The sequence below is a fragment of the Rhipicephalus sanguineus genome, chromosome 2 (genome assembly GCF_013339695.2).
Source record: "Rhipicephalus sanguineus isolate Rsan-2018 chromosome 2, BIME_Rsan_1.4, whole genome shotgun sequence".
Lineage (NCBI taxonomy): Eukaryota > Metazoa > Arthropoda > Arachnida > Ixodida > Ixodidae > Rhipicephalus > Rhipicephalus sanguineus.
The window spans coordinates 236410388-236437091 of NC_051177.1; the positions used below are offsets into that span (position 1 = coordinate 236410388).

The following is a 26704-nucleotide window of genomic DNA, read 5'->3' on the forward strand; positions in this document are numbered from 1 at the left end:
AGTACAGAGGACAAGCGCTGTCCTGTGTACTTCTTCTGTCCCTTGTCCCTTTTTGTGAGCACTGCACAGTCCCAAGTATGCCTTTTGCATGACTCGCCCAATCAGCCATACTTATCTCTACTGTGTTTCGAAAGTGCACTTTATTTACTTTGTTACGTGTCTTATATCGTGACGAGGTTTGAGTGTATGTGCTAGTAATAAAACCTGGAGGACATCTTACTCCAGCAGTGGGCCTGGCCAACACGGGCTGCTTGGGTGGCGGCATAGGGGACTTGGTTCGTCTAGTCAGGGTTTTGCGGTAGCGGCCCTCACCCACGTGCGAGTGCATGAGGGAGCGCCTGGTGGGATGCTGCTCCACTATGTGCACGTGCAAGGCACTACTGTGGGTGAGGAACTGGGCCTCACAGTAGGGGCACTGGTCTAGCCCAGAACCATTGACCTGCACAGAAAGCTTACATTACACACATCCTTTCACCACGGGCATAAAGTAGTTTGATACATTCAAAAGTCAGGCAGAAATCAGTCTGGTGGGAAAAAAGACAAAGAGGACAATTAAAACAGACTACAAAAGTTTATAAAATCAAAGATGTGCCAGCTCTCGTACTTTCATGGTCACTGTCAGTTCCTTATTGTCCTCTACCTAATAGTCTGACCGAACTTCGTCAACCAACATACTCATGTGGTGTGGTAAAATGCACATTGCAGTTGGCACAAGTGCAAGCGCCATGGAATAAGATAGGCAGGCACAGCTGACTTCGGTGCCAAAGGATACATTCGTTCCGAGTTAATTTTTGACATTCCAATGCTGCATCTAATCTATTTCTTTTTTTGCACTCGCTGTCTCTCCACACTGCATGCTTCCTCCTTTTTCTCTCGCTCATGGCAAACAATGCTCTTTCGGAGCACCATCTGCCATTGTTTGTAGAAATTAGTGGATGTTCTCTTCAATTTATGCATGCTCAATAGCGGCAGAAGCTAGAGTCAGTAACGCAGAACTGATAGGAGAACTTGCGCCATCTGCTGTAAACTCTGACTAGGAGCCCGTGTTCTGAAGCAATAAAGAACATGAATTTCTGCACGTGCAATCAAACTAGAGGGAAATTGATACTTTTTTTATTTTGCTTTAACGTATGAAATATACATGCGATGAAGGCAGACGACAAATAAAACTGCACGAAAACGAGCCAATGAAGCTTAGAATAACAGACAGCTGAGCTAGTTGGTAAGTATTCATTCTAAAAAGACAGTGTGAGGGTGAGCAACTGGGCGTGTTGGTAAAGCATGATTCGAATTTGTAGGCGCAAGGAAGACACGGACGCCCTGTGTGTGTGTCTCCCTTCTCGTCCGTGTCTTCCTTGCGCCTACAAATTCGAATCATAAAAAGACAGGGCGTGCAAGCACGGACACAAGAAGGCACTTCTTTCTTGTGTCCGTGTTTGCACACCTGTCTTTTTAGAAAAAGCCAATCTTTCACTTTAGAATGGCTGCACAGAAGCATTGTTTTCCTTAGCACTGTGAAGCATTCTTTCTTTTGGCATTTTCTTCTTGCTCCTTCCTTTTGGCATGTTCTTTGTGTGGCAGGGAAACCTGGACAAGCCGCTGAACATTCATTCTTGACAAAAAGCAGCTCTGAGAAAGAATAAGCTCCCACACTTACAAGGCAGCCTTTTTTCTATCCTACAGTACTGTATTTGTCAACTATGAATCCTCAGTATTTTATACCTCAGTGAAAGAATGCGCCTTTTAGATATTTCGTATAGAAGGCGCCGTGGGACTCACTCAATGCATTAAGGGCTCATTTTGTTGCTATACACAACCTAATGAAACCAACAGACAACAAAGCCAAGGGGACATTATCTGCAGTGAAGTTATTATGACATAAATGGAAAGGAGATGAAAAGGCAACCTTGCTGCCGGTATAGAGGCCCAACCTACAACCTTTGGATAACGCGTCTGACGCTCTACTAATTGAGCTACACTGGTGGTTGCATCCACTTTTCTGGGCATATCTGTGCGTGTAAACCTGAGAGTGTGAGACAGCACCGCTCCAAGCCATGCCAGGTGGCACCACATAATATGTGCTGTTTTTATGAGTTGGCAGCTGAGTAATAAACACTCATATCCACTCTGCCAGAAAAAGACCCATGTTATGAATGAAGGAAGGAGGATGCATCAAGGGCTCATTTCTTTGTTAGGCACAACCTGATGAAACCGACAGACGATGAGGCCAATAAAGGTACAGGTGACATTATTTATAGTCGTTAACTGTAATGTAGTAATTATTACATAAATGAAATAACTCCTTTCCAGTTTAATTCCTTTATATTTGTCATAATTAGCAGACTACAGTTAGAGACTACAATAACGTCCTATACTTTCCTTGGCTTCATTGTCTGTTTGTTTCATTAGGTCACTGCATTACCCGCTTAAGGCACTGGTAAAACACTTCAGACCAGATTTCCTTGCGCCTTCACAAACTCGAACACTGTTTCCTTGAACGCTACGGTGAACTGTCGTTGTCCACCGATCCAGAACAAGAAAAAAAGCACCTCGAAACCCAAATAGGTTCTTAAGACAAACACAAAAACACAAAATGAGACCGCCCACGGCACAAGGCTGGCTGTTGTGTCGCGCGACCCCTGGTGACATGCTAAGACACCAGTGCAGTTGAGCTCTCTATTCATGCTACTGGGTGGAGCTGCGTATCTTCCATATCTCTTTGCTACCACCAATCCGGCGTGGCCATGCCGGTCATGTGACCCGTTCCTCGCGGACCAACAGCCATTCTTCCCCCTCCTTAAAACCACCTGCAATAAACGCGGGAGAGCAGTCTCCCGTCAGTCTCGCCGAAGCTTGGTCTACGCGTCGTCACTTTACGCGCCTCCCGTCGTTCGGCCTCTTCGTCCGCCCGCCGCGGGTTACGCCGCGTTCCTGCCCTACACAACACACGCGACGAGGTAGTTGAACCGCTACGCTACTACGACAGGCGACGCCAGGAAGAGCACGACGTAAGTGACACTTACCGCGAGTCACATTTCTCCCGGACGTCGGTGCTCTGTCCTTCCTGCTTGCTACACTGGCGTCGACCTGACTTTGCTTTGTTCCCGCTCCAGCTCCCTCTACGACGCCACCTTCCTGCTTGAGCCTACGGCCTACCTCCTGCACACATGGCGGCCCCTTTTGCAAACCTTCCTCCGTTCCTCAACGCTCCTGGCAAGCCTCCCATTCCTTGGCATATATGGCACAAGATTTTCCAGGTACACCTGAAGGCAAAGAGGGTACACCTGAAGGCAATGAAATACCAACTAGCCTGCATTGACACCCTTGTCCTGCAAAGAGAGAAGCGGCGACGGCAACGGCGTACGACACGGTGCTCCAGTTTTTAGACGGGCTTTTCGCCGAGACAACGAACGTGCTAGCCGAGCGGCACCTTTTCACGAGCCGCAAACAACTGCCCGGCGAAACGTTTCTCGACTTCGTCACCGCGCTGAAAGAAAAGGCCCTGTCATGCAAGTTCGGCGCCACTTACGACGACAGAGTGCGGGACCAAGTAATTCACGGGGTCGCCAACGCACATGTACGGGCCAAACTACTGTCGTACGGGGAAGCCCTTACGCTGCAGAAAGCCGAAGAAGTTGGACGCGACTTGGAGGCGCTCAGCAAAGCCAACGCGGCGTTCGGAGAAAATGAGCGGCTACTCGGCTCGCACTCCGGTTACGGTGGCAGCATCCAGTGCGTCGCAGCAGCGGCTCAAAATGGCGGGTCGGCTGCTTCGCTGGCCCCGCATCTGACTCAACATGGCGGCAGCTTCCCCCCCAAGTCGGGCGGCCGCATCCGAGATGGCTGCGCGGGCTCGACGGCGCTGGTTCAAGACTGCGTTCGCTGCCAGCAAGTGCAACAGCTTGCGCCCAAGCCTCAAGTCGGCCCCTGTTTTCGCTGCGGCAAGTTAGGGCATTTGGCGACATCAAGAAATTGTCCGGCCAAGAAGACAATTTGCCAATTTTGCCGTATCAAAGGGCATTTCGCGGCAGTCTGCCGTAAGCGACGAGTGTCGGTACAGGAAGTTACCCCCGTTCAAGAAGCTGACTCCAGCACTGCCACAGTCCTATCCGTGCAAGCTGCGCCAACTACCCCAAGGGACTTGCGCATCCATGTCGTCGTCGGAGGACATAGCCACGTGGCATTGTTAGTGGACACCGGAGCCACAGCATCGTTGATGACGAAGAGGGACTTCGACGCGCTTTTCGCTTCGAAGCATCGCCTGCTGCGAGTGTTAGTTCACTTGAACAATTTTTCGAAGCACTGCATACCAGGTCCTGGGCTATTTCCGCACGGACTTGCAGCACCATGGCAAGCGCGCCTTTGTCACCTTCTACGTCACAGCACACGGCACTTCACTGCTGGGGCTCGACGCCATCCAGCAGTTGGGACTCCTGATCGACGGCGCAACGTTGACGTGTCATCTGGCTACACCAGTTTCCTCGCAGCTTCCTGCAGGTGTACCTCCGGGGTTCGAGCACCTGCCTGGCCGGGCCAAGAGGCGGCAGCACATCGTGCCAGTGCCTCCCAAGCTGCGTCGGCTGCCTCTGGCGCTACGGCAGCAGGACGCCAGCGAGCTGCGCCGGCTCCAGGACGACGACGTCATCGTCGACGACGGCGGTCGGCGGCCGCATTCAAAATTGTACATCAGCAACCATGTGTTGCCTGCGCAGGCCATTCGCGGTGGCCCTGCTGTCCAGTGCGACTCTACATCTACTGAAGCGCAGCTTCAATTGCCTGCGACCCAGTATCACCCGTTGGGACTTCAGGAGGAAAGTCCTGAATATTCCTCCTCACCTACAGTCAATGCACCGAATTCCAACACGGGGGAGGGAAGTGATGCGAATGGGTCTTCGAAGTCGGCTCCCGATAGCCGCAGCACGCAGTTTTCCTGCAGGGCCTGGGTCACGTTGCCCACAGCGGACACGTAAGCCCCCAGCCCACTGCGCGTGTGTGCGCACGTGTGTGAATGTTCAGGAACAGTGGAAGCTGGCACTTGTGTTAGGTGTTGGTGAAATGAATTTTCTGTAACCTAGGTTGTGTTTGTGTTCTCCTAAGACTGAACTTCTGCGTTATTGCAGGTGCCATCTCGATCGGAACTCGAATGTGAATTTTTTTTAGTGTTGCTGATGTACCACAGTTATACCTCAAGGATTGTATAAGGATGCAATTCTTCCCAGGGCGGGACGATGTTGTGTCGCGCGACCCCGGGTGACATGCTAAGACACCAGTGCAGTTGAGCTCTCTATTCATGCTACTGGGTGGAGCTGGGTATCTTCCATATCTCTTTACTACCACCAATCCGGCGTGGCCATGCTGGTCATGTGACCCGTGCCTCGCGGACCAATAGCCATTCTTCCCCCTCCTTAAAACCACCTGCAATAAACGCAGGAGAGCAGTCTCCCGTCAGTCTCACCGAAGCTTGGTCTACGCGTCGTCACTTTACGCGCCTCCCGTCGTTCGGCCTCTCCGTCGGCCCGCCGCGGGTTACGCCGCGTTCCTGCCCTACACAACACTGGTAGTAAAGAAAGCGATGCCGACGGTTGCGATGGCGATAGAGGCAGTTGACTTCAGTTGCCCATAGTGGCCAGACTTGCGAAGTTTTTCTGCCAATGACCGGTAATAAGACGGGGATCGACATTTTAGGGCCATTTCATTAAAAAAAATTCGACCTATATTCCGGTTTTTACGGTAATCATCAACTCTACATCATGGAAACAACAACAAAAAACACACACACTGGAGGCTGAGCTCACACATCTTTAGCACGATTCCTACACGTGCCTACACGAGCTTGGTCTACACGTGCCGACACGAGCTTGGCTTACACACTTCTCTCCCATACTTCTAATATGGAATGCTTCAATTACCCCGTGGTTTACTTTTTCTCTGTCTGTTGACAGAATCTTTGTGTCCATAAAAAAAGCTGTGCACCCGCATGAACTGCAATGATCCACCAGATGAGTTCGTGCTACACTACGTAATGCGGAGTCATGCTTTCTCAATCTGGTGTTTATACACCTTCCAGACTGCCCAACATAGGATCTGCCGCAATTGAAAGGAATCTGGTAAACTACTCTTGTTTTGCAAGACCGGCAACCTTGGCTGTGCTTTATTTGGCAGCTGTTTCTACTCTGCGTAGTACCGGACTACGCCATCTTTCGAAGTCGTGGGCACAATTTTGAAAGCTTGTTGGGTGCTTTAAACACCGACGTTACGCCATATCTCGCTGCTACGTTCTTCAAGCCGTGGGAAAACTTGTGAACATATGGGAGAACTGCAAGCTTCTTAGAGCCACTTTCTAGCCTTTTAGAGATTTTTTCCGCACCTTTTATTACTGGAACGAGTTTGCTACAAATAGTTCAAAACATGGGTCGGATCCCTAAGCCTGTTTATCTGGTCTTGAAAGCTGGAACAGACCTCGTGTGCACATGACTGGAGCAACGAAAACCTTCAGCAAGAAAATGCTATTGCATTTCTGATTACTTTCCAGTGGCCAGATGAGAAATCTAGCAACAATTTATTGGCTCGTGGACTGTAACGCCAGCACACGTGTTCTGCCCTAAGAGCAACTTGATATCCAAAAACTGCAGTGATTTGTGTTGTACAAATTCTATTGTGAACTTAAGCCGACAGGAATTCGCTCTAAAAACCTTTAGTACATTAATGACGTTCTGGTTGTAATTATCCTTGTGTACTAGCACTAGATAGTCGTCGACATAACAAAAGATGAGTTCCGCAGTACCTGCTAAATGTTCTGACACCTTTCTATCAACACGACTGAGGAAAATGTCACTGAGAGTGGGTGCTAAAGCCGACCCAATACACACACCAACTTTCTGCACTTACAGGTCCTTTCAACACCAACTACCGTAGGTTGTAGATATACCATGAGCAGTTCCATAAACGATTCCACCGTTATCCCACACCTTGACTGGAAGTCCAACTTGTCGTTATGTTGCGTTATGCACACTTTTACGCTCTATACTAGTTCATTGTGTGGAAGCGAATACAGTATAACCTCATTACAACAGACCTTCATAGCGAAGAGGATTTTGGTCTGTTGTAAAGGGAGTATGTAAAATCCAAGTACCGTTACAACAGACTTTTACATGAAAGCCAAATGGGTCTGTTATAACCGGAGAGAATTACAAGTCACAAACAAAATCAAAGAATGGATTTATTCTTAACAGGGGACCAAAAAAAAAAATGTGATTTTTGGATCGCATTTTCAGTTTCTGTAGCCTTTTTCCAATCCGATTCCGAAACGTCTTTACTGAAATCTACGCAAAATTGCTGTAAAAATATTTTTGCGTCTGCGGACTAGGCAAAACCTGCAGAAATGAAAAAAAAAATTAAAAATTATAGCTCGGCAATGGTGCAACCGGGTGCCACCATTTCGGGCTCGTCGTAAAGTGCATCTCGCCATGTTCAATTTCTCCATTTCAGCTAGCTCCTCCATTCGGTAACAAGCATAGGCGTGCGCAGGGTTCCCCTTCAAGGGGGACGAAGGTTCATCGCGGCGCCCCCCTCCCTATTAAATCAATGTATGGGGCAGACTTTGCACCCCCCTCTTCTTAGATCATTGCTGTCGAAAATTGCGTTACTTAGTGATGCGTTCGCACTCGTTCTGTGTTCATGGGTTGACGATAATTTAGATTATCATTACGCTTCAGTTTGGCAGCTGCAAGCGAACGCTCAATCATCAGATTACGATAGCACGCCAGACTCGTCGCGAACATCGCAGACGTGCGTAGAACATCGCTACTGTAATAGCGTTGACTCGTTGGACCCACTGTTAGAGGCTCTGCTCATCAGCACTTTAGAGCTTATGACGAAGACCACTGCAGGACAACTCTTTGTACTCGCGATCGAGCATGGCGTACTTTGAAACATTGGGCAGTGCAGCCACGCACATCACGACCGAGCTTTCTATACTCGATGCCGTGGCTAGGCCTAACTCCGCTCACGGTGCCGATGTACGAGAAGAATCCGAACTTTGCGGGCAAGAACATCGCGCTAGCGGACATACGAAATCGAAGAAGCCGCAATGTCCTTCGTTGCAAGCAACGAATCACATCGCCCGCTGGCACCTCAGAACCGTGGACGGGCATTTTGCGTAACGGCATCGGACCCTGCGGCCAAGCTCGCTGCGCAGCGACCGCTCGGAGAAGGGGTGGCAGCGGCTCGCATTTCGCATGTCAGCATCCCAAAACGCAACACCAAGCACGCTGCACGCCAATTTTTTGTCACTACAGCTAGGCATAGCTGATCATTGACAGACCGGAGATCGGCGGCCTTCGTTGTTAAATCGGTACGTCGATATCCGCGGCGCGCTGTTCCCGTCCCGAAAGCATGGTAAGCGATGTTTGAAGTCGGATGTTATTAAATTTGGGATGTCCGTGGTAGAAAAGTCTGTTGTAAAGGAGTCCTGACTACCTTGCTGGCCTGACATTTTAGTCAATTATATCCGAATGTCCGTTGCACCAGAATCTGTTGTAAACGAAGCTCAATCAATGGAACAAATATGGAGGTCGGCATAATGCCGCAAATTGGTATGTAGTATCTGAATGTCTGTTGTAAACAGATCCGTTGTAATGAGGTTATACTAGTAGAGGTCTTCCACATCAGTGCTCTCCGCACACAGGTGTGAAGGATTTTCGTTGCGAAAAAAACCTACCAGGGCTCGCGTGTTGCTGATTCCGTAGGGATCATTAATCTTCAGGGCAGACAACTGTCTTTGTAGGAAGCGGGAGACCACTTCCAGTCAAGTGTGTCTTTCTGATACTATCGCCCGAAAAGGAACGTCATTCTTGTGCGTTTTGGCAGCAAAAAATACGTCAAGCTGCATTTCTTGAGCCTTCTTGACAGTTGCTGCAACTGTGTCCAGTCCCAGATTCTACAGTAGACGAAGTGCATTTTTCTTTACCTTGGCACTCTCTACCGTCACTTTTCAAAAATTTGTCTCAACGACTGCACTGGCCTTTTTTTGCGAACAAGCTTTCTGACAGCACAACAAAAGTGACCTCCTTCATCTGAAAGAATTAACCTCGGTTTTTCTTCTGCAAAAAATGACAAGAGTGGTCGAACACTCGCAGGTCTTTGGCAACGCTTCCTTGTCCAAGACACCACATCAACACATTCTGAAGAGGATCTTGGACGAAGCTCTTGTTCTACGTTTCTTGACATCTGCCGGCAAAACGCGAGCTTATCCACAGACGACAGCGACACTTCCAGTACGAACTTCAGGCCATGTTCAAGTAACTGGATGTGCTCAACTTTGAAGGTTTATGCCATACATTGTGGAGATAGGTTTGCACTAGGCTTACCTACGAGCGCGACCGTGTAGGGACGCGACGTTCTCCACTGCCACTGCGTGCGACGACGCTGCGGCCGGGTTCGTCGTTTTCTCCGACACGGCGCAGAAACCACGCACGAGGCAGGGTAACAACAACAACGGGTTTATTAACCCAAGATGCAGCACAGTGCGACACTCACGAGCTTGCAGGCCGTATAGGGAACTCCGCAAGACCGAGCAAGTACGCTTGCCTACGGCGCGACGACTCACGCTCGAGGGCCGAAGTCGAACGCACGAACGAGAAGCCGCCTGCTCAGCAGCGCGTCAACCTCTCGTCAAGGCCTGAGAGCATCTGACGCGGGCAAGCCCGTGCCAGACAGAAGCGAGCTCAACGGGGAAGGGGGTTGTCACTGGCGGCCAATGAGGACAGGCGTTGCTCAGTGACGTAAGCTAGCTTGGTGGCGTGAGCATGTGAGCATGTCGAGGCATGCCCGGACGCGTGCCCGCGCGCCGGGAAGCCGACGCATGGCTCGCACCAGACAAAGAGGCCTGGCGCTGCCGCCGTGGTCTGCCGATTAACGGCGGTTCCCGGCGCTCGAGCCACGCGGGGCCAACACGCGCGCTAGCTGGGGAACGAGGCGCCAAAGGGGAGGGCGCGCTCGATTCCCACAACATGTACAACATCACTTAACAGGCGCCAAAGGGTTTTCACCGTACATGTACGACATTGTATGTTGAAAACACGTGCCTTTTCGGATCATTTCTCTTGCTTGGCATGTGCTGCCACACTTCGGTAATACATGGAACTTTTTTCATGTACTTATGTCTCTCCATTGTTTTTCTTTCTTTTTTTTTCCTTCCAAAGTGGCGCGCTGGTTTTCGCTTGCGCATCCGAGCATGCGCCGTGGTGTGGCTGGTTTTAGTTTTGTCCTTCCGGTGGTTATCGCTTCTCGCACCCGCTAAGCTGATGACTGTCTGGTCCAAGACACCTCAAAGGGTGACCGCTTGTGACTCTTTCATTTATTGCTACCCGGGGCCCGATTACATCTGTCTCCGTGCGGCGCTAAATTACACAAACAACGCCACCGTGGTCGCGTTTCCTGTTTTAGGGACTCGGAAAAACTAACTCCGTCTCATTGGCAATAAGACAAAGGTTTATTATAGCTTTTCCACTCGTTTTGTTTTCCAGATGGGCACACAACCATAGTTTTCTTCCGTGCACTCACTCATGAAGTTCACTTACACTATGGAAGTGCACACCGGTTGCTCTGCTGCTAGTGAGTCGAGCGGTGATTCTTCCGATGTGGACTATTCGCCAAGTGTATTTTTGTAAGTCTGTGAGCTATGTTTATACAACGCATAATTTTTATTTATAAAAAATCGTATAAGTGGTTTTTTTTAGGATTTTGCTTGATGTTACTCACGGATAAACCATATGTATGTAACCACAAAAATGATTTTTACGTCACTTTATGGTCACGCAAAAATAATTTGAGAATTTTTTGCTTAGATAGAATCGTCTGAAGATTTTAATTCAGCAATAAAAAAAATACACATTTTTGGAGCGCATTTCGCAAAAAAATTCGACCCTCAAAGGATTAAAAATGACGTCCCCTTCTCCTGGGGCCATGCCCAAGCTTCAGCTTTTTCCCAGCTAGTCGACCTACTGACCTCACCATCCGCGATGGCTCATTTTGACAACTCTGTCCTCCCTCTGGAGGCCCCGGTAGTGGGGGTAGTCCGCGTCGCCCGAGGGACCCATCGGTAGGTATATGTCGGCTAATGACCGGAGAATGTCACTGAGAAAACAATAAATAAAGCTGAGAAAGAAAGGAGCGACAACGTTGCGAATAGAGGCCCTCAACAACGACGAGAGAAGAGCTCGCGCGAGCCAACATTTCGGTACAATCGGTATCGGTGCGCCGAATGCCGAAGCTGCATTAGCTGCATGGAGGCGCAGCCAAGCCAACGCCATGCCAGCCAAGCCTAGGCAAGAAAGGGAAAGAGATGTCACCGTGCGCTCTCAACTCCTGTTCTTTTGTGATGAGCACGTTCTTTGACCGTCACTTTTCTCTACAGCCGCTGACGGGTCCGTTCACTGAACATTTCCTTCCCGGCCTGCGTTTTCGGTTCGCTCTTACGGGAGCCGACGTCTCGCGCTCCTAGCTTCCAGTTTTCCCCGAGTACAGCAAGTCTGAACCCCGAGAGGTGGGAGGTGGTGGACGGCAAAACCACCACCGACCACCGTGGGGAGAACCCTCAATATATATATATACACCAGCTGTCCCAGCTAACTTGGACCAAGATTTTAAAAAGAACCATGCGCTCTAGGAAAGTTCTACCTGTTGTTTATTAGCGGTAGTCGTGTGTATATACAACCTGTATTTTTTAATGACTAAGTGCTAATTAATTAATTAGCTTTAAGTAGCCATTTTTTTGTTTTTGCATGAATCGGTAAAATATTAATTTGATGTTGTCATCACCTCAAATAACCTGAGAATCAAGCATTTATTTTTTTTTCTGAGAAAAAACAAAAGCATGAGAGACACCAAATATGAAATAGATGCGCACTATCCGTGCCAATACTCCAGCACTTCCAAGCGTTCTTTAGTTGATACATGGCTGCATTCGTTCATTACCGCATTGTACAGTGTCAATTTTTATGAAAGGGAACACGCGAACGCGTGGCCTGCGCTCTGCGACGGCTGCCTTCAGCTCCGTCAACCGACAGCTAACGAAAGCTCGCCCGCTTTGGCGTCATCTATTGGCAAACAAAATAACAAGTCATGGCCGGTTGCGAAGCGCTTTTAGATAACGCTGCATCTCGGCTCGCGTAACGGGCGATGCAGGCAGCACGTCGTCTGCCTGTCAACAAATCGAGCGTGGCGCGCCAGCACTGCGCGAGCTGCAGGAATTGCCCTTAACGCGAGCCGAGAAGCAGCGTTATCTAAAGGTGCTTCTCAACCAGCCATGATTCGTTATTTTGTTAGCCAATAGATGACGCCAAAAGCGGGCAAGCTTTCGTTAGCTGTCGGTTGACGGAGCTTACGGCAGCCGCCGGAGCGCGCAGGCCATGCGCTCCCGTGTTCCCTTTCATAAAAATTGACACTGTACAGGGCTTCACGCTCGATAATAGATGTCTCAGCAGCGTGTTCTGATGCGCGTCTATCAAACAGCATGAAGCCCTGTACAATGAACGAACGCAGCCATGTATCAATTAAAACACAATTGAAAGCGCTTGAGTAGCCGTGCGCGATCGCACATCTATTTCATATTAGGCGTGTTTCACGCACTTTTGTTTTTTCTCGGAAAAACAACCAGCAGATTTCAGCAAAAAATAAATGCCTCATTCTGGGGTTATTTGAGGCGAGGTACAATATAAACTTAATATTTTACAGATTCGAGCAAGAATAAATAAGTTGGCTAATTAAAGCTACTTAAATAATTAGCACTTAGTCATGAAAAAGATACAGGTTGTATGTACACACGACTACCGCTAATAAACAACAGGTAGAACTTTCCTAGAGTGCATGGTTTTTTTTTAAATCTTGGCCCAAGTTAGCTGAGACAGCCAGTATATATATATATATTTATATAATATATGTTCCCATCATTAAAACATCACAGCTGACAGATTAACGCAGAGAAAACAAGAAATGCGATGCTTTGGATATGTACACTTTACGAGACCTCAGACGAATAAAAAATGTTCATGTTATTATGTTTATAAAACACCGCAGCTGACATGCACAACAACTGAAGGCTAGAGAAACTAATAAAAGTTACTTTCATTCTAAACCCAATGAGACTCAATAAAAATAAATCAGAAAGGCTTATGCTCCTGTCATTAAAGCGCCACAGCCGACATGAGAACAGAGAGGAAAATAGAGATAAGCAAAGCACTGTGTAGCAAAACCTGACTACACTTGAGAGAAATTTTTTTTAAATCTTTACATTGACAAAACAGAACTGCTGACATGCATAAATGAGAAGACGAGAGAACTATAATGTTCACTTTTATTGCAATTATATGGACACTCTCGGCGGGTTTTGTCGTCGTCGTCATTTTCTATATAAAGTTCAAATCGTTGACATAGGCCGCACATCATATGTTCTCCCCGCAAGTAAAAGAGTGCGACATTGGACGTGCAACGCTGCCGATAACATCGGCACATGAAGGCACCAAAGACTGCTTAGGAGCAGTTTCAGCGCAATAATGCGTTTTAAAGCAGCGCCACGGCCTCGCTTGCTGCTATCCGCAGCAAGTGAGGCCGCGGCAAGCATGCGAAAGGCATCGATCGAGTCATATGTCGGTCTGAGAGGCAACTGCATGTGCCCCTCAACTTGACCCGCCGTAGCAGATATGCCAACAGAATACAAAAAGAAGGAAAAAGCCCTGAAAACCTGCAGCAGATGGTAGAACAATCCTTGTACCCGTAATCGTACGGGCACTGCATGGTCACTCAGCTCAAGAGAGTAGTGCGCACCGAGCAACCAAGCCGTCCAGCAAAGAAGGGTGGACGCCTTTGCTCCGTGTTCTTCAATACACGCACAACACAGCAAGGGGCGAAAATACGTGCTTCAAGAAAGAATATACACATGGCGCAACCAGTAGAATCATGCTAAATCACGCCAGCTTTGCGCTGTGGCACGAATTTTTTAACACACGATGGAGAACATACGGTACATCAGTGACACTGTGGGGGAGGGGGGATGCGAAAATGTACCGATACGTCAGTGACAGCGAAAGGGTTAAAGGAGTAAATCAAAGTCAAAGTTTTACTTTTAAATTTTATGATGTCGCGAATTTCAGAGTAGTTTTCGTATTTTGGTGACGTTAGCTCAACTAAATTTCGTGGAACTTGGTATGTTAAATCTATGGCTGCCTCAGAGGACAATGCAGTCTATTTTTGCCGATTAGGAATGGTGTATGCTCTAGTACACGCCAACCAAATCCATGACATCGCAGTGACTGGAGTGGGAACGTCAAGGTGGAGTCGCCACGTGCATTTTCTTTTTGCACATTTTCTCGTGGCAACAAGCCCACGTTGCAAGTATCGTGGCAAGCATGGTAATATTGGTATTGTGAAAGAGTAATTTAGTAGAAAGAGAAAAATTGTTTTACTCTTTAGTGTCCCGTAACATTCTTTATACGGAGCCTCCGCAATGGTATTTAGATGTTCATGTACAGCAGCACTGCAACCAGCAGAAAATGGAAGTTTTTGGGCGCCCAACACAAAGCGCGCCTATGCCTTTTCTGCATGTCTGAATTGGATTGGGTGATGATGCCCAAACAGCAGGTGGCCACTGCAGCCTCCATTTCTTGCTAAAACAAATGCAACTGAAAATTTTGAGGCTGGTTGGGCAGTTTGGCGCAGTGTGACACAATTTCAAAAAATTTCATGGTTTTGGCTTAGCTTGATGCAAAAATAAGCAATTCTATCAAATTGGCGCAGCTGCTGCACCCCTGTACAAGATACTGCAACCGCGAAACAATAATTGTTGGCTGAACTGAGTTTCTCAAGCTGATTCTGCTGCCACTAAGCCACCTGAATGAAACTTAGGACAGTGACATCCCTCCAGTGAGGCCATGGTGGCATGAGAAAGTTTTTGTGTCTCACCCCAGTGCACTGTGAGTAGTGCTTCTCCATTGCTGTGATGGCAGGGCAGGTGAACGGGCAGTCGTGGATGGGACAGGAGATGGCCTTGTGCTCCAGTAGCTCGTCTAGCCAGCGCACTTTCAATGTCTGCGTCACTGTGCGCAGCAAAGGTGCTGCCCCAGCCTCCGGCCTGCACCATTCAAGAGCACTGTTTTAGCACCCCCCCCTCCTTTTACACCAGTTATGGGGTAGCAACATTTAAGCCCACTTGGCACTTCGTTCCCGCACAGCTAATTATGATGCCGCTTCTCAAAGAGTAGCATTTCAGCATGTGGCACAAAGGAACACTTTTGCATGAAAATACTTCAATAGCAATGCAAATATTTTTCATAATTTCTATTGCTTCAGGTCAACTCTTGGGTTACCGGTTAGTACTAGCCTAAAAAAGTGAAACGTGTTGTCACAGAAGTAGTTTATTATTTATAGTGCATTGGTATATGAGAGCTTGTACAATGTCTACTGTTGTTTGGCAGATATAGCACCGGTTGATGTGGACGCATCTCACTCACGTTGACGCCTAGTGGCGCATCTCCGTAACGACGACAAACGCCCATGATCCTGATTTAACCCTTGTGGTAGTTTAAGTTCTTAACGTATACGTGGACTCCGCATATGGTGAATCCCGCGCAAAGATGGCATCTACAAGCACCAATAAACACTATAGCTCGATATGCACTCCTTCAAAGCGTCGCGAAATGCGAAGAGAAACGCTACGCGCGTCGTGTCTTTCCTCTAGCCTGCACGCTACTTCTCACAGGGCGCGCAGGGAACGCGGAGCGACAGCCAGGCGAGCGTCGGAGAGCTATTTGTCGATATGGATGGATGCTATGAGCGAGGCATGCGCTAAAACCGCCACCACACGGTGTGTTAAAGCGTTGACGAAATTAAACTTCAATGCCACAATGTAGCACCCTGTTTCAATGGGACTTTCTTGAGTCAAACAGGCACCTCTAGAAGTGGGTGCCAGAAGCATAACAGTCAACCTCTGATTACTATTGCCAGAGATTGACACCTCAGCAACAGCACCCTCGGATCTCCAAGGCTGTGCTTTACAGTCAACATGTCACGGCTGCCATGTTCACTTTTCGACCTCACTAGCTGCATCGACATCGATTGTTCACTGCGGCACGCATGTTTACGCATTGTGTTTACGTCCTAGATTCGGTAACTTTCCAGAATTTCTCACAGTCAAAACAGCCGAGTGAGTGAAAGAACAGACGTAGTCATTCAGTTCAGTTCAGTTCAGTTTATTACCTTAAAGGCCCCCCTCTCTTTTGTAGGGGCATTACATAGGGGGGGTCCCGCAGTCATATCCTGCAAAACTACATAATTTTGTACACTTCATCACGCTGACAATAGACGAAAGCTACGTAGAAGGAACGACACGGGACAACACAAGCGTGATGATGCGCTTGTGTTGTCCCGTGTCGTTGCTTCTACGTAGATTTCGTCTATTGTCAGCGCGATAAAGTGTACACTATGAACAACCAACTGGCCCATACCCTGCCTCTTCTACAAAATTTGCTGCAAGCCTGCACCAGGACATAGTTTTGGGCATCTTTGGGCATTTTTGGAGAAAGAGAAGACTGCAGGTGCTCGAAATGTGTTGCGGCAACGTGATGACCACACAAAATCACAATTGTTCATGGATGCAGCTTGCTAATATAAGATTAGTTAACATTGCCCGTTGCAATCGCACGAACAGCAGTGCTACAAGGCTCTGTGTGCTCCACTGCAAGCTGCTCCATTCACGTTGCAGAGCATGTGCACGTGTGGAACATTAATTTTATCTGCAGCGGCTTGTGGCATGAGTAAACGTGCAAACTAACCCGAACGTACTCAGTGATGTGATTGACTGAAGCCACTTCGGCACAGCATCTAAAGCAGCAGTTACCAAGCACACATTTTCACATGGAAATATTTGTCTCTAAGCTGCAGCAGTTGGACCACATGTTTAACAGAATAGATTTTTACACAAATGCATGCATGCTTACTTAGAATACCCTAAAAGATGAAATTAAGGGCCCGGTAGCGGAGGTTGTGAAAACATCCCTCCTGAGTGGCCCATTCTGTAGGTAGTAGGTAGGTACTCAGATAGTAGGTACTCAGCGTAAAAGTGTTGTTGTGATGCCTTATTTGCATAAGGTTTGCCACAGTGTTAAAAAAGTTGCTATGAGACAGGGCGTAGATGTCATTTTTTATGCCCCCTGCAAACTTTTTTCGCTGTGTGCACGGGTGGCTTGGGGAAGCACCAGAACCCCGGCATGTTCGGCATGAAAACAGGTACACGACCTGCACCACACGTGTGGTGTATCTGATTAAACTAACCTGTGAAACAGCTTACATCAGCCAAACCGATCGAAGGGGGACTGTGCCACTTAGGGACCGCAAATTGACCTGAAAATCTAGTTTTTGCTCGCCATCTCTTCACATTCCTGACATCATTGTGCACCTGGCTACAAATTTTCATTGCTGCATACCGTCGTCTCCTATCCATATCTTACATTAAAAAACCAAAACTTTGCATCCTGCCCTTTAAATTGAGGGTGACACTGTCGTGTTTTGCCACAGTGATTTGGGACGTGGGGCATTGTCAAGCTGTTTTCATGCAGCTTTTTTTCCCTGTCCCAACCACTTACTGTAAAACTGTATGTGGTAAATAAACTCAACTCAACTCAACAGCAAACAATTTTTCATGCTCTTCCTGTGATGGAGGAGCAATATCTTTTGTTCTATCTGGGTTATCATTATGATTTCTTTTTTTGCTTCTAAGATAAACAGATGCGATGTGTCGTAAGGCAGATTTAGTTATAGTACTTTCATGAGAAAAGGTTCGAAATTAAGGCTTTGTTTCGAGCACGAAATGGGGCATTTTTATAAATCGGGTGCAACAGCCCACAACTCTGCTTGGAAACGGCCTAAAGCAATTACTTATGCTTTACAAACACACTATAAACATTCTCAGTGTATTCTGTGGATTGTATAATGATGTTCAGGTTGCGGTTAATTAGCTAATTAGGCCTCAAACAAAGAAGTGAGTGTCTGTGATATCCTGGAAACTATTTATTATCGAAAAAAAAAACCGACTGCATATTTGAAATCAGCACACAAATATTCTTAAACTCTGCAAGTTTTATCAAAATGGATCAAGAATTTTAAAAAAACGTTTAAAAGTGCCATGTCTCCTTAATTAAATGATAGGCCTCGCGAACACAACTCTTTGAAGTCTTTGGACGGGGCTAATCTCCCCCGCATTTCTCGCAGTCATCAGTCATCAATCTCCCACGCAGAAGTTTTTCACTAAGTCCACGTCGGCGTATCGGCGTCCAGACCCAAACACGGTCACCGGGCTGGTATTCCACGAAGCGTCGTCGAAGATTGTAGCGACGGCTGTCGGTGTACTGCTGGGTCTTGATGCGCAGGCGGGCGAGCTGTCGAGCTTCTTCGGCACGTTGTAAGTAAGCGGCGGCGTCAAGGTTTTCTTCGTCGGTGACGTTCGGTAGCATGGCCTCGAGCGCCGTCGCCAGCTCCTTCCGTAGACCAACTTGTACAGCGTCATCTGCGTTGTTTCTTGGACGGCCGTGTTGTAAGCGAAGGTCACGTACGGAAGGACGGCATCCCACGTCTGGTGCTGAACGTCGCCGTACATGGCCAGCATGTCGGCAATGGTCTTATTTAGACGTTCGGTGAGGCCATTCGTCTGCGGATGGTAGGCGGTGGTGCAGCGGTGGCTCGTCTCGCTGTACTTGAAGATCACCCGAGTTAGGTCCACAGTAAAGGCAGTACCTCTGTCTGTGATGAGGACCTCTGGACCGCCATGACGCAAGACGATGTTCTCCACGAAGAACTTGGCAACCTCGGCGGCACTGCCTTTGGGCAAGGCCTTTGTCTCGGCGTAGCCGGTGAGGTAGTCAGTTGCTACGACGATCCACTTGTTGCCGGAAGTCAACATCGGGAATGGCCCCAGTAGGTTCATCCCGATTTGCTGGAACGGCCGGTGAGGTGGTTCGATTGGCTGCAGAAATCCCGCTGGCCTAGTCGGCAGTGTCTTCCGTCGCTGGCAATCTCGGCAAGTCTTAACGTAGTCGGCGACGTCCCCGGAAGGCGTGGCCACTAGTATTTTTCCTGTATTCTCGCGAGCGTGCAGGAAAAGCCGAGGTGGCCAGCCATCGGGTCGTTGTGCAGGGCCTGCAGAACTTCTCGTCACAGTGCCGAAGGTACAACGATAAGGTAGTTGGCTCGAGCCGGAGAGAAGTTCTTCTTTACGAGGATGTCGTTTTTCAAGAAAAATGACGCCAATCCCCGCCTGAATACTTTCGGAACAACGGCGGTCCTGCCCTTGAGGTATTCCACAAGGCCCCCGAGTTCCGGATCGGTTTGCTGTCGTTCAGCGAAGTCGTCGGCACTTATGGTTCCCAAGAAGCAGTCATCATCGTGGTCATCCTGCGGCGGTGCGTCGACGGGGGCACGAGACAAGCAGTTGGCGTCGGAGGGTTGTCGCGCGGGAAACTCAAGGGTTGTCGCGCGGGAAGCTACTATGAACTTTGAACCTAAAGGCCTGAACACGTGTACGCGTTGCAGCGCGTGACTTTATGACACAGCACCGCGCCCTCTCCCTGTAGAGAGAGAGGGCGCGCGGCTACGCGAAGCTGCGTGCCGTCTCTCTATAGGGAGAGGGCGCGGCGCCACGTCAAAGTCACGATCTGACGCGCTGCAACGCGTACGTGTGTTCAGGCCTTAAGGGCGCGGTCGCGAGCGCTATCTCGAAAGCCATCAGAGCAGCCGGCTCGTATACCCTTCTACGTGCTGCGCTCTCAACGCAAAGTGACTATGCGGAGAGCATCTCTCCCTGGAGCGGCCGTATTCTCTTACACCAGCGTTTTGTAGTTACGCGAGAGCGGATACGAAACAGTTAGCTGCCAGCCTGACTTCGTTAACACTACAATTTGTTGCTATCGCATTCATTCCTTCGCCCTTGCGGTGAAACTGGATTTTTTTCGACACTAGCAAATAAACAGAATACCAGATCAATAAAATTGTGCTTTATGAAATAACACTCTAAATACACCTGTGTGGTTATCAGCAGACATGGTAGACAAACGCCGTGACGTAAAACAGTGCCTCAATGCCAAAGAGTCACACTGTCCCTAATGCATTCCCGTAAAACGACTCCAAGGTGAAAGCCAGGTTCTTTTTCTTCTCGATCGGTGTGTTGATCCTCCCCCTCCCTCTCTGCAGGCTTCCTGCACCTCACCTGGTTTTGCACTGCCTCCATGATCGGCACACCGATCACGGAAGCAGTGCCAAGCGACGATGTCATTAGATGACGTCATCACGTGACATCACAATATATGACACCATGATGACGTCACAAGTTATGACGATCTATGACGTCATGGTGACGTCACAAGTTATGACGATCTATGACGTGATGATGACGCCATCACGTGATGATTATTTTTTGTTTTGCATAAATCGATTGACGCCGCCGACGGTCAATTTTCGTGTTTGATGAAGCATAAGGTCGAAGGCTTTCGCATTAATCTTGCATATTGAACACTAACAGCCTGGCCGTTAGCAACCTGGCCTTACATACCAAACTGTCCTCCATCATGTCACCTCTGTGCTGTGCGCGAAACAGCTTCGCTTATCCACTTTCGCAGAGTAGAATGGCTTCTCAAGTTTTAATTTTTATTGTGATGGCAATTATATGGACACTCTCGACGTGTTTTTGCCATCAGCATTGTGTAATTTTCCATATAAAGTCCAAATTCATAATATCACCCCGCGCATTCTACCCGCGGGTAAAAGCTCGCGAGCGTTGGCGACGAACGCGGCTGAAGCGGAGATTAAACGAGCCGGCCGTTTCCGTCGCATGGAGAGCGCATGTGATAACATCTTCCCGTGTGACGGCCTGCCGTCGATTGCTCATCAAACAGAGACGAAACGCCCCGCCCGTGTTTCGTAAGGAACATGAAGGGGCGCCAGGGGAGGGTTGGGGGGAAAATGCATCGCTTGAAGGGCTCAGTCACTGGCCCAAGCTATCTCGAGGCATCAGGAGACGCCTTGTAAACTTGCTGTGCTCTCAACGCCTACTTCGCGTTTAGTCACAAAACAAAAACCGCTTCGATTCCTGGAACGGTCATATTCCCTTAAACCAGCGTTTTGTTCAGTTACGCGAGATCGGATCAAAAAGAGTTAGCTGCTAGTCTTACTTCGTATAACAATACAATTTGTTGGTGTCGCATTCATTGCTTCTCCCTTAAGCGAAACCAAGTGTTTTTAAACCCTGGAAAGCGAGGGGTGGACGTATAACATGGCGTAGCCGCTTCACAGTGGGCCGTCAGCGACGTGCCCGCTACTGACAGCTGCGCATATTAAAACGCAATTGCGGCTGCTCCGACCAGGAGACATGTTTTTATTACTGAGATGACATTTTATTGCGAAAGCAATTATATGGACACTCTCGACGGGTTTTTGCCGTCATGTCTAGTATAAAGTCCAAATTGATAACATCCCCCCGCGCATCGTATGTTCTACCGCAAGTAAAAGTGCGCGCCTTTAAAGGGGCCCTGCACCCTCAATTACGCACATTGTTTTTATCGGCCGTTTGCTTTCTATGGGTCTTGATGACTGCTGTGGCACCAACAAAAGCGGCGAGAACGAAGCGTTTGACATTTTAATTTGCTTCCGAAATGGGTTTCCGCGCCGATTGCAGCGTCGTACAACGACAGTTTCTGTTACAGGAAGTGAGGTAGCATGCGTGACTTATGCTGTTCGTTTTGATTGGTGGGAAATAAATAATATATAGTACACGCTTGCGACACACTCAGTATGTGGAATTTACTCATTTTAATGTGTTTAATGCTCGTTACAGCTGCGAAAAGGACACCAATTTGTGCATCGATTTTAACTTATCAGAAACTGCGACACAGATGGTGCTGCCGAACGGCCTACTCAAGGCGTTGCCGGCGCAGCCTTCATCAATACACTGTGCTTTGCATTTCTGCCTTACACAGATTTTCCATGTGCTCGAGGTGTCTAGGTATGTTTGCACACCTACCATCAACTGCTGGTGTCGTCTTTGCTATTTGTCACCTGCCAGCATTGTGTTGAGTAAACTTGATTGTGTGCACGTTCATATAAGTGCGCGGTAACCGGCTGCGCAAGCAGCAGCGAAACTGGGGGACTCTCGTTTCATTCTTTTCTCATGTCAGCGTACATTGATACAGTCATCTGCTAACTTGTGCGGCACAGAAGCCGTCAAAAGGAGCGGCGCCCGCTTGCGTCTAGAAGGCCACCATGTGCTGCGGGGTTCTGGTATGGCAAAATGTAAGTTGCGTTTTGATTGGAAGCAGACAAAACTCCAGTTACACGTCACTGGGCGAGTGAAATACGAAAGGGTACGCCAATTTCTGTCGTCTGCTTTTATTTTGAATTTGTAAGTTCAATAACTTCCGTTTCCGTGCGTCTATATCCAAAATTCTTTTTGCATTCATCTCAAGACGATACAAGGAACGCGTTCTGATGTAAAAATCGGAGGGTAAAATATGGGTGCAGGGCCCCTTTAAAAAAATCAAGCAAAAAATTTGAATGGAACCCTCTCACGAGCTCGAAAGGGCAGGGCCTTTTGAGAGGTATTTACTGCAGAGTGATTACAAACCCGGATGTGCTGGTGGAAGGAATTACGAAAAAGTTCTTCTGGATGAAGATCTATGGATAAAGTACATCTGAGGAAAAGTGTCAATGCGTTGCCACCGTTCACGTACGTATTCTTCCATAGACGCAATCGAAGCACGGAAAGTTAGATATCCATATTTCATTCCGCGATGTCCAGAAACAGAAGTGACAGACATTATAGCGGCCCGCGTGTAGTTATTACTGAACACTGCTTTCATTACGTGCCATACGACGCTTGAAACGAGTTACCAGCAGCGTTTCTGGAACAGACGACGTCCGCCGATGAATCGCCGCACTTTCACACTGCTGATTGGCCTTGACGTCACGAGCCTCAGCGGAAAGCGTGTTTTGCTGTCAAGCCGACTTGCAGGACAGAAGCTGCGTCGGCACCGTGCATGGCATCATGGCTTACTCAGCACGCATGCGCGAGCGCTGTTTATTCAGCGGAATAATTCATGGTCCCTGGTTGTAACCTTGACGGCTCCAAGATCAAGCTGCACATGTTTTGACTCGTCGGCAGTGCGATTGCCGGTGACAGACGCCCCCAAGCCCGAGACTCTGGCGCAGTTTGGCGCAATTTTCATCTATATTATCTGGATGGCGCAGTAAATACAATTTGGCGCACTTTGGCGCAGGAGTGGAATCACTGCTGAATACCCTATTTTCTCAAGTATAACCCACTGCTGCATATGTGCGTTTCTTATTATCACTTTTGCTGTATTCGGTTTTCGCCCACAAAGGCTGTCAGCAATGCTCAGCGCAAACCGTGCCTCATTGTTCGAGAAGCTTCGCGATTATTGTAGATCATTTTGTTAAAATTGCGTGCAAGACGCGAACACTCGAGCTTATTCTAGAGATTGTGCGACAACCAGCGATAACACTGGAATATTCTACGATACATGCATAAATGCTGACGCGCTTCACCGCTTGTCAGTTTTTCGACGGCCGATGCTCTGTTCGCCACTATCAGTGTACAGTGTCTATTGCTTTCAGTTTCCCGGCCACAAGTTCAGCCAAATAAAGAGTTTCATCATGAACAGCCGACTGCTACCTTCGTCGACGTCACGACCCCGTGATATCTGGTGGAGGTGTGTCCCGGTCCATGTACCGAACACACCCCTCCAGCCGTGAGCCAAGCCCACACCGTCAAGGGGACATAGGCGCCACCGCTGACCAGCGAGCCAGCCGCAGACAGCAAGGTCACCCACCAGAATACGGACGCCTACCGGACAAGCCAAAAACCACGGCAACGAAGACAACAAGAACGATGACTGCAGCAGTGCCCCCTACAGCGATCGTGATGCAGCCACCCAGGGAGCTGCTGACCTTCCGTGGTTCGCCATGTGAAGACCCCGAGACTTGGCTGGAGACCTTCGAAAGGGTCTCAACATTTAATAACAGGAACTCCGACGACAAGCTGCGCCACGTATACTTTTACCTGGAAGAAGCAGCAAGGACATGGTCGAGAACCAAGAACTAACATTTCGAAAATGGGACCTCTTTCGCAGCGCTTTCTTGGAGACGTTCGCGAGCGTCGTCCGAAAGGAAAGGGCCGCGACCTTGCTGGATACACGGGCACAACTGCCGAACGAGAACGTGAACATTTTCGCGGAAGAAATGACTCGACTGTTCCGCCACGCTGACCTCGACATGCCCGACGAGAAGAAAGTCCGTTTCCTCATGCGAGGAGTCAAACAAGAACTCTTCGCTGGGCTGATGCGGAACCCACCCAAGACCATCCAAGAATTCCTGTCAGAGGCAACCGCGATCGAGAAGACGCTGGAAATGCGCACCCGGTAGTACAATCGGCGCACAATTCAAGACAGCATAGCTGTTCATGCCCTTTGCTCCGACGATTTGCGCGAAATGATCCGAACCATCGTTCGAGAAGAGCTGCAAAAGCTTGTACCTTTTACGCAGCCCTAAGTGACGTCGATTGCTGACGTTGTGCGGGAAGAAATTCAACAGTCGCTGGGTGTTCCTCAGCCAGCGCCGCCTCAGCCGCAAGCCATGAGCTACGCTGCAGCAGCCCGACGCTACTTTCCCCCTCCGCGCCCACGTCAAGACACCGCATCGAAACAGTTCGGCCACCAGACGCCGCCGCTGCCACCACCACCGACGCCCCACCGTCCTCCTGTCGCCCAGCGCTATGCCCCGTGCTACGCGCCAAGGAAGACCGACGTTTGGCACGCCCCAGACAACCGCCCACTCTGCTACCATTGCGGGGAGGCTGGCCACACGTACTGCCGCTGCCAGTACCGACAGATGGGGCTACGCGGATTCGCCATCAACACGCCGCGCCCGCAGCCATGCGAACGGCCTCGCGCCATCGACGACTACCTCACCGGAGCACAGTGGCAAGAACGACGACCATCTTGCTAGCCGTCGCCCGGCCGCTACATGTCACCGCACCGCTGGCAGCACACTGGCCCAAACCGGGGCCGGTCGCCTAGCCCGTATCTAGAAAACTAAGGGCAGCAACCGATGGAGGTGCGGTTGCTGTACGACGAAATGCCAAAGATCCTCCGCGGCCGCCACCGAGGATAATTTGACGAGACCTGCAGAACACGACGCGAAGCAGACGAAGCCCTGACGACGAAATCTCGCGGACCGAAGAAGACCCGACAACGCAACATGGAAGCAGTGGAACAAACCGACGCAGCCGTGACCTGATGCCGTGACCCAACCGCAACGCAAGACGACGAACTAGCGACCTCGACGTTCTCATTGATGGCCACAACGTCACCGCTCTCGTTGATACTGGAGCCGACTATTGTGTCATCAGTGGGCCCTTCGCCACGACGTTGAAGAAAGTTAAGACTGCTTGGGAAGGCCCCGAAATCCGTACCGCTGGAGGCCATCTAGTAACGCCATCTGGAGTCTACACAGCAAGAGTCACAATCAATAATCGCACGTACCCTGCGAGTTTCGTAATATTGCAACACTGCTCCAGGGACGTCATATTTGGCATGGACTTCTTAAACCATCACGGCGCCGTCATCGACTTAAGAACCAAGTCGATAACTCTATCGTCAGACAAAACGACACCGCCGGATACGAATCCATGTCAACATGCCCTGAACGTGCTCGAGGATCAAGTTAACATCCTGCCTCGCTCCAGCGTCATAATTCCTGTCACCACCGAAAAAGCTGAAGACATCGAAGGTGTCATCGAGAGCGATCAGTGTTTGCTGCTAGACCGTGACATTTGCATCGCAAGGGGCATTGCTCGGTTGCATGAAGGAAAAGGTAGCGTCATGCTAACGAACTTCAGCCAAGAATATACAGACACCTGAGCAGGGGCATGACGATTGCATACATCGAAGAAATCTTGGCCGTCAGCGATGCGTTTGCCTTTTCAGATTCTGACAAAGCTACGACGACTACCCCAATACCTGAGTCACCCTTCGACGTAAACCAAAGTCATCCCGCTCGCCAACAGCAACAGCTTCGATGCCTTCTGCAGGAATACAAAGACTGTTTCTCGTCGTCATTGCGGGTCCAACAAACGCCCCTTGCTAAGCATCGCATTATAACAGAAGAAAATGCTCGACCACTCCGTCAGAGTCCCTAGAGGGTTTCGACGCGGGAACAGGAGGCTGTTAAGAAACAAGTCGACGAAACGCTACGCGACGACATCATCCAGCCGTCCAACAGCCCGTGGGCGTCTCCTGTGGTGTTAGTGAAGAAGAAGGATGGGACCCTATGTTTCTGCGTCGATTATCGTCACCTGAACAAAATCACAAAGGACATGTACCCTCTCCCACGGATAGACGACGCCCTGGATCGACTCCACAACGCGACATACTTTTCGTCGATGGACCTCATGACCGGCTACTGGCAAATCGAAGTCAACGAGAGAGACCAAGAAAAGACTGCCTTTATAACACCGGACGGCCTGCTCGAGTTCAATGTCATGCCTTTTGGTCTTTGCTCAGCACCTGCGACTTTCCAACGCGTTATGGATACAGTGCTGGCTAGCTAGAAGTGGCAGACGTGCCTTGTGTACTTGGATGACGTCGTTGTG

At 49.1% G+C, this 26704-nt stretch overlaps 1 protein-coding gene across 3 annotated transcripts in view; it reads right to left on the minus strand.

The window, feature by feature from the left end:
* The window catches only part of LOC119384175 (uncharacterized), a 350667-nt gene that overhangs the window by 207092 nt on the left and 116871 nt on the right, over positions 1–26704 (minus strand). For all 3 annotated transcript variants that reach the window (XM_049412793.1, XM_049412794.1, XM_037652453.2), the window contains exons 4-5: positions 14959–15127; positions 221–439 (exon numbers count right to left, since the gene is read on the minus strand). In XM_049412793.1, coding sequence (XP_049268750.1) covers positions 221–439; positions 14959–15127 — 388 coding nt within the window. The remainder of the gene's footprint in view (positions 1–220; positions 440–14958; positions 15128–26704) is intronic.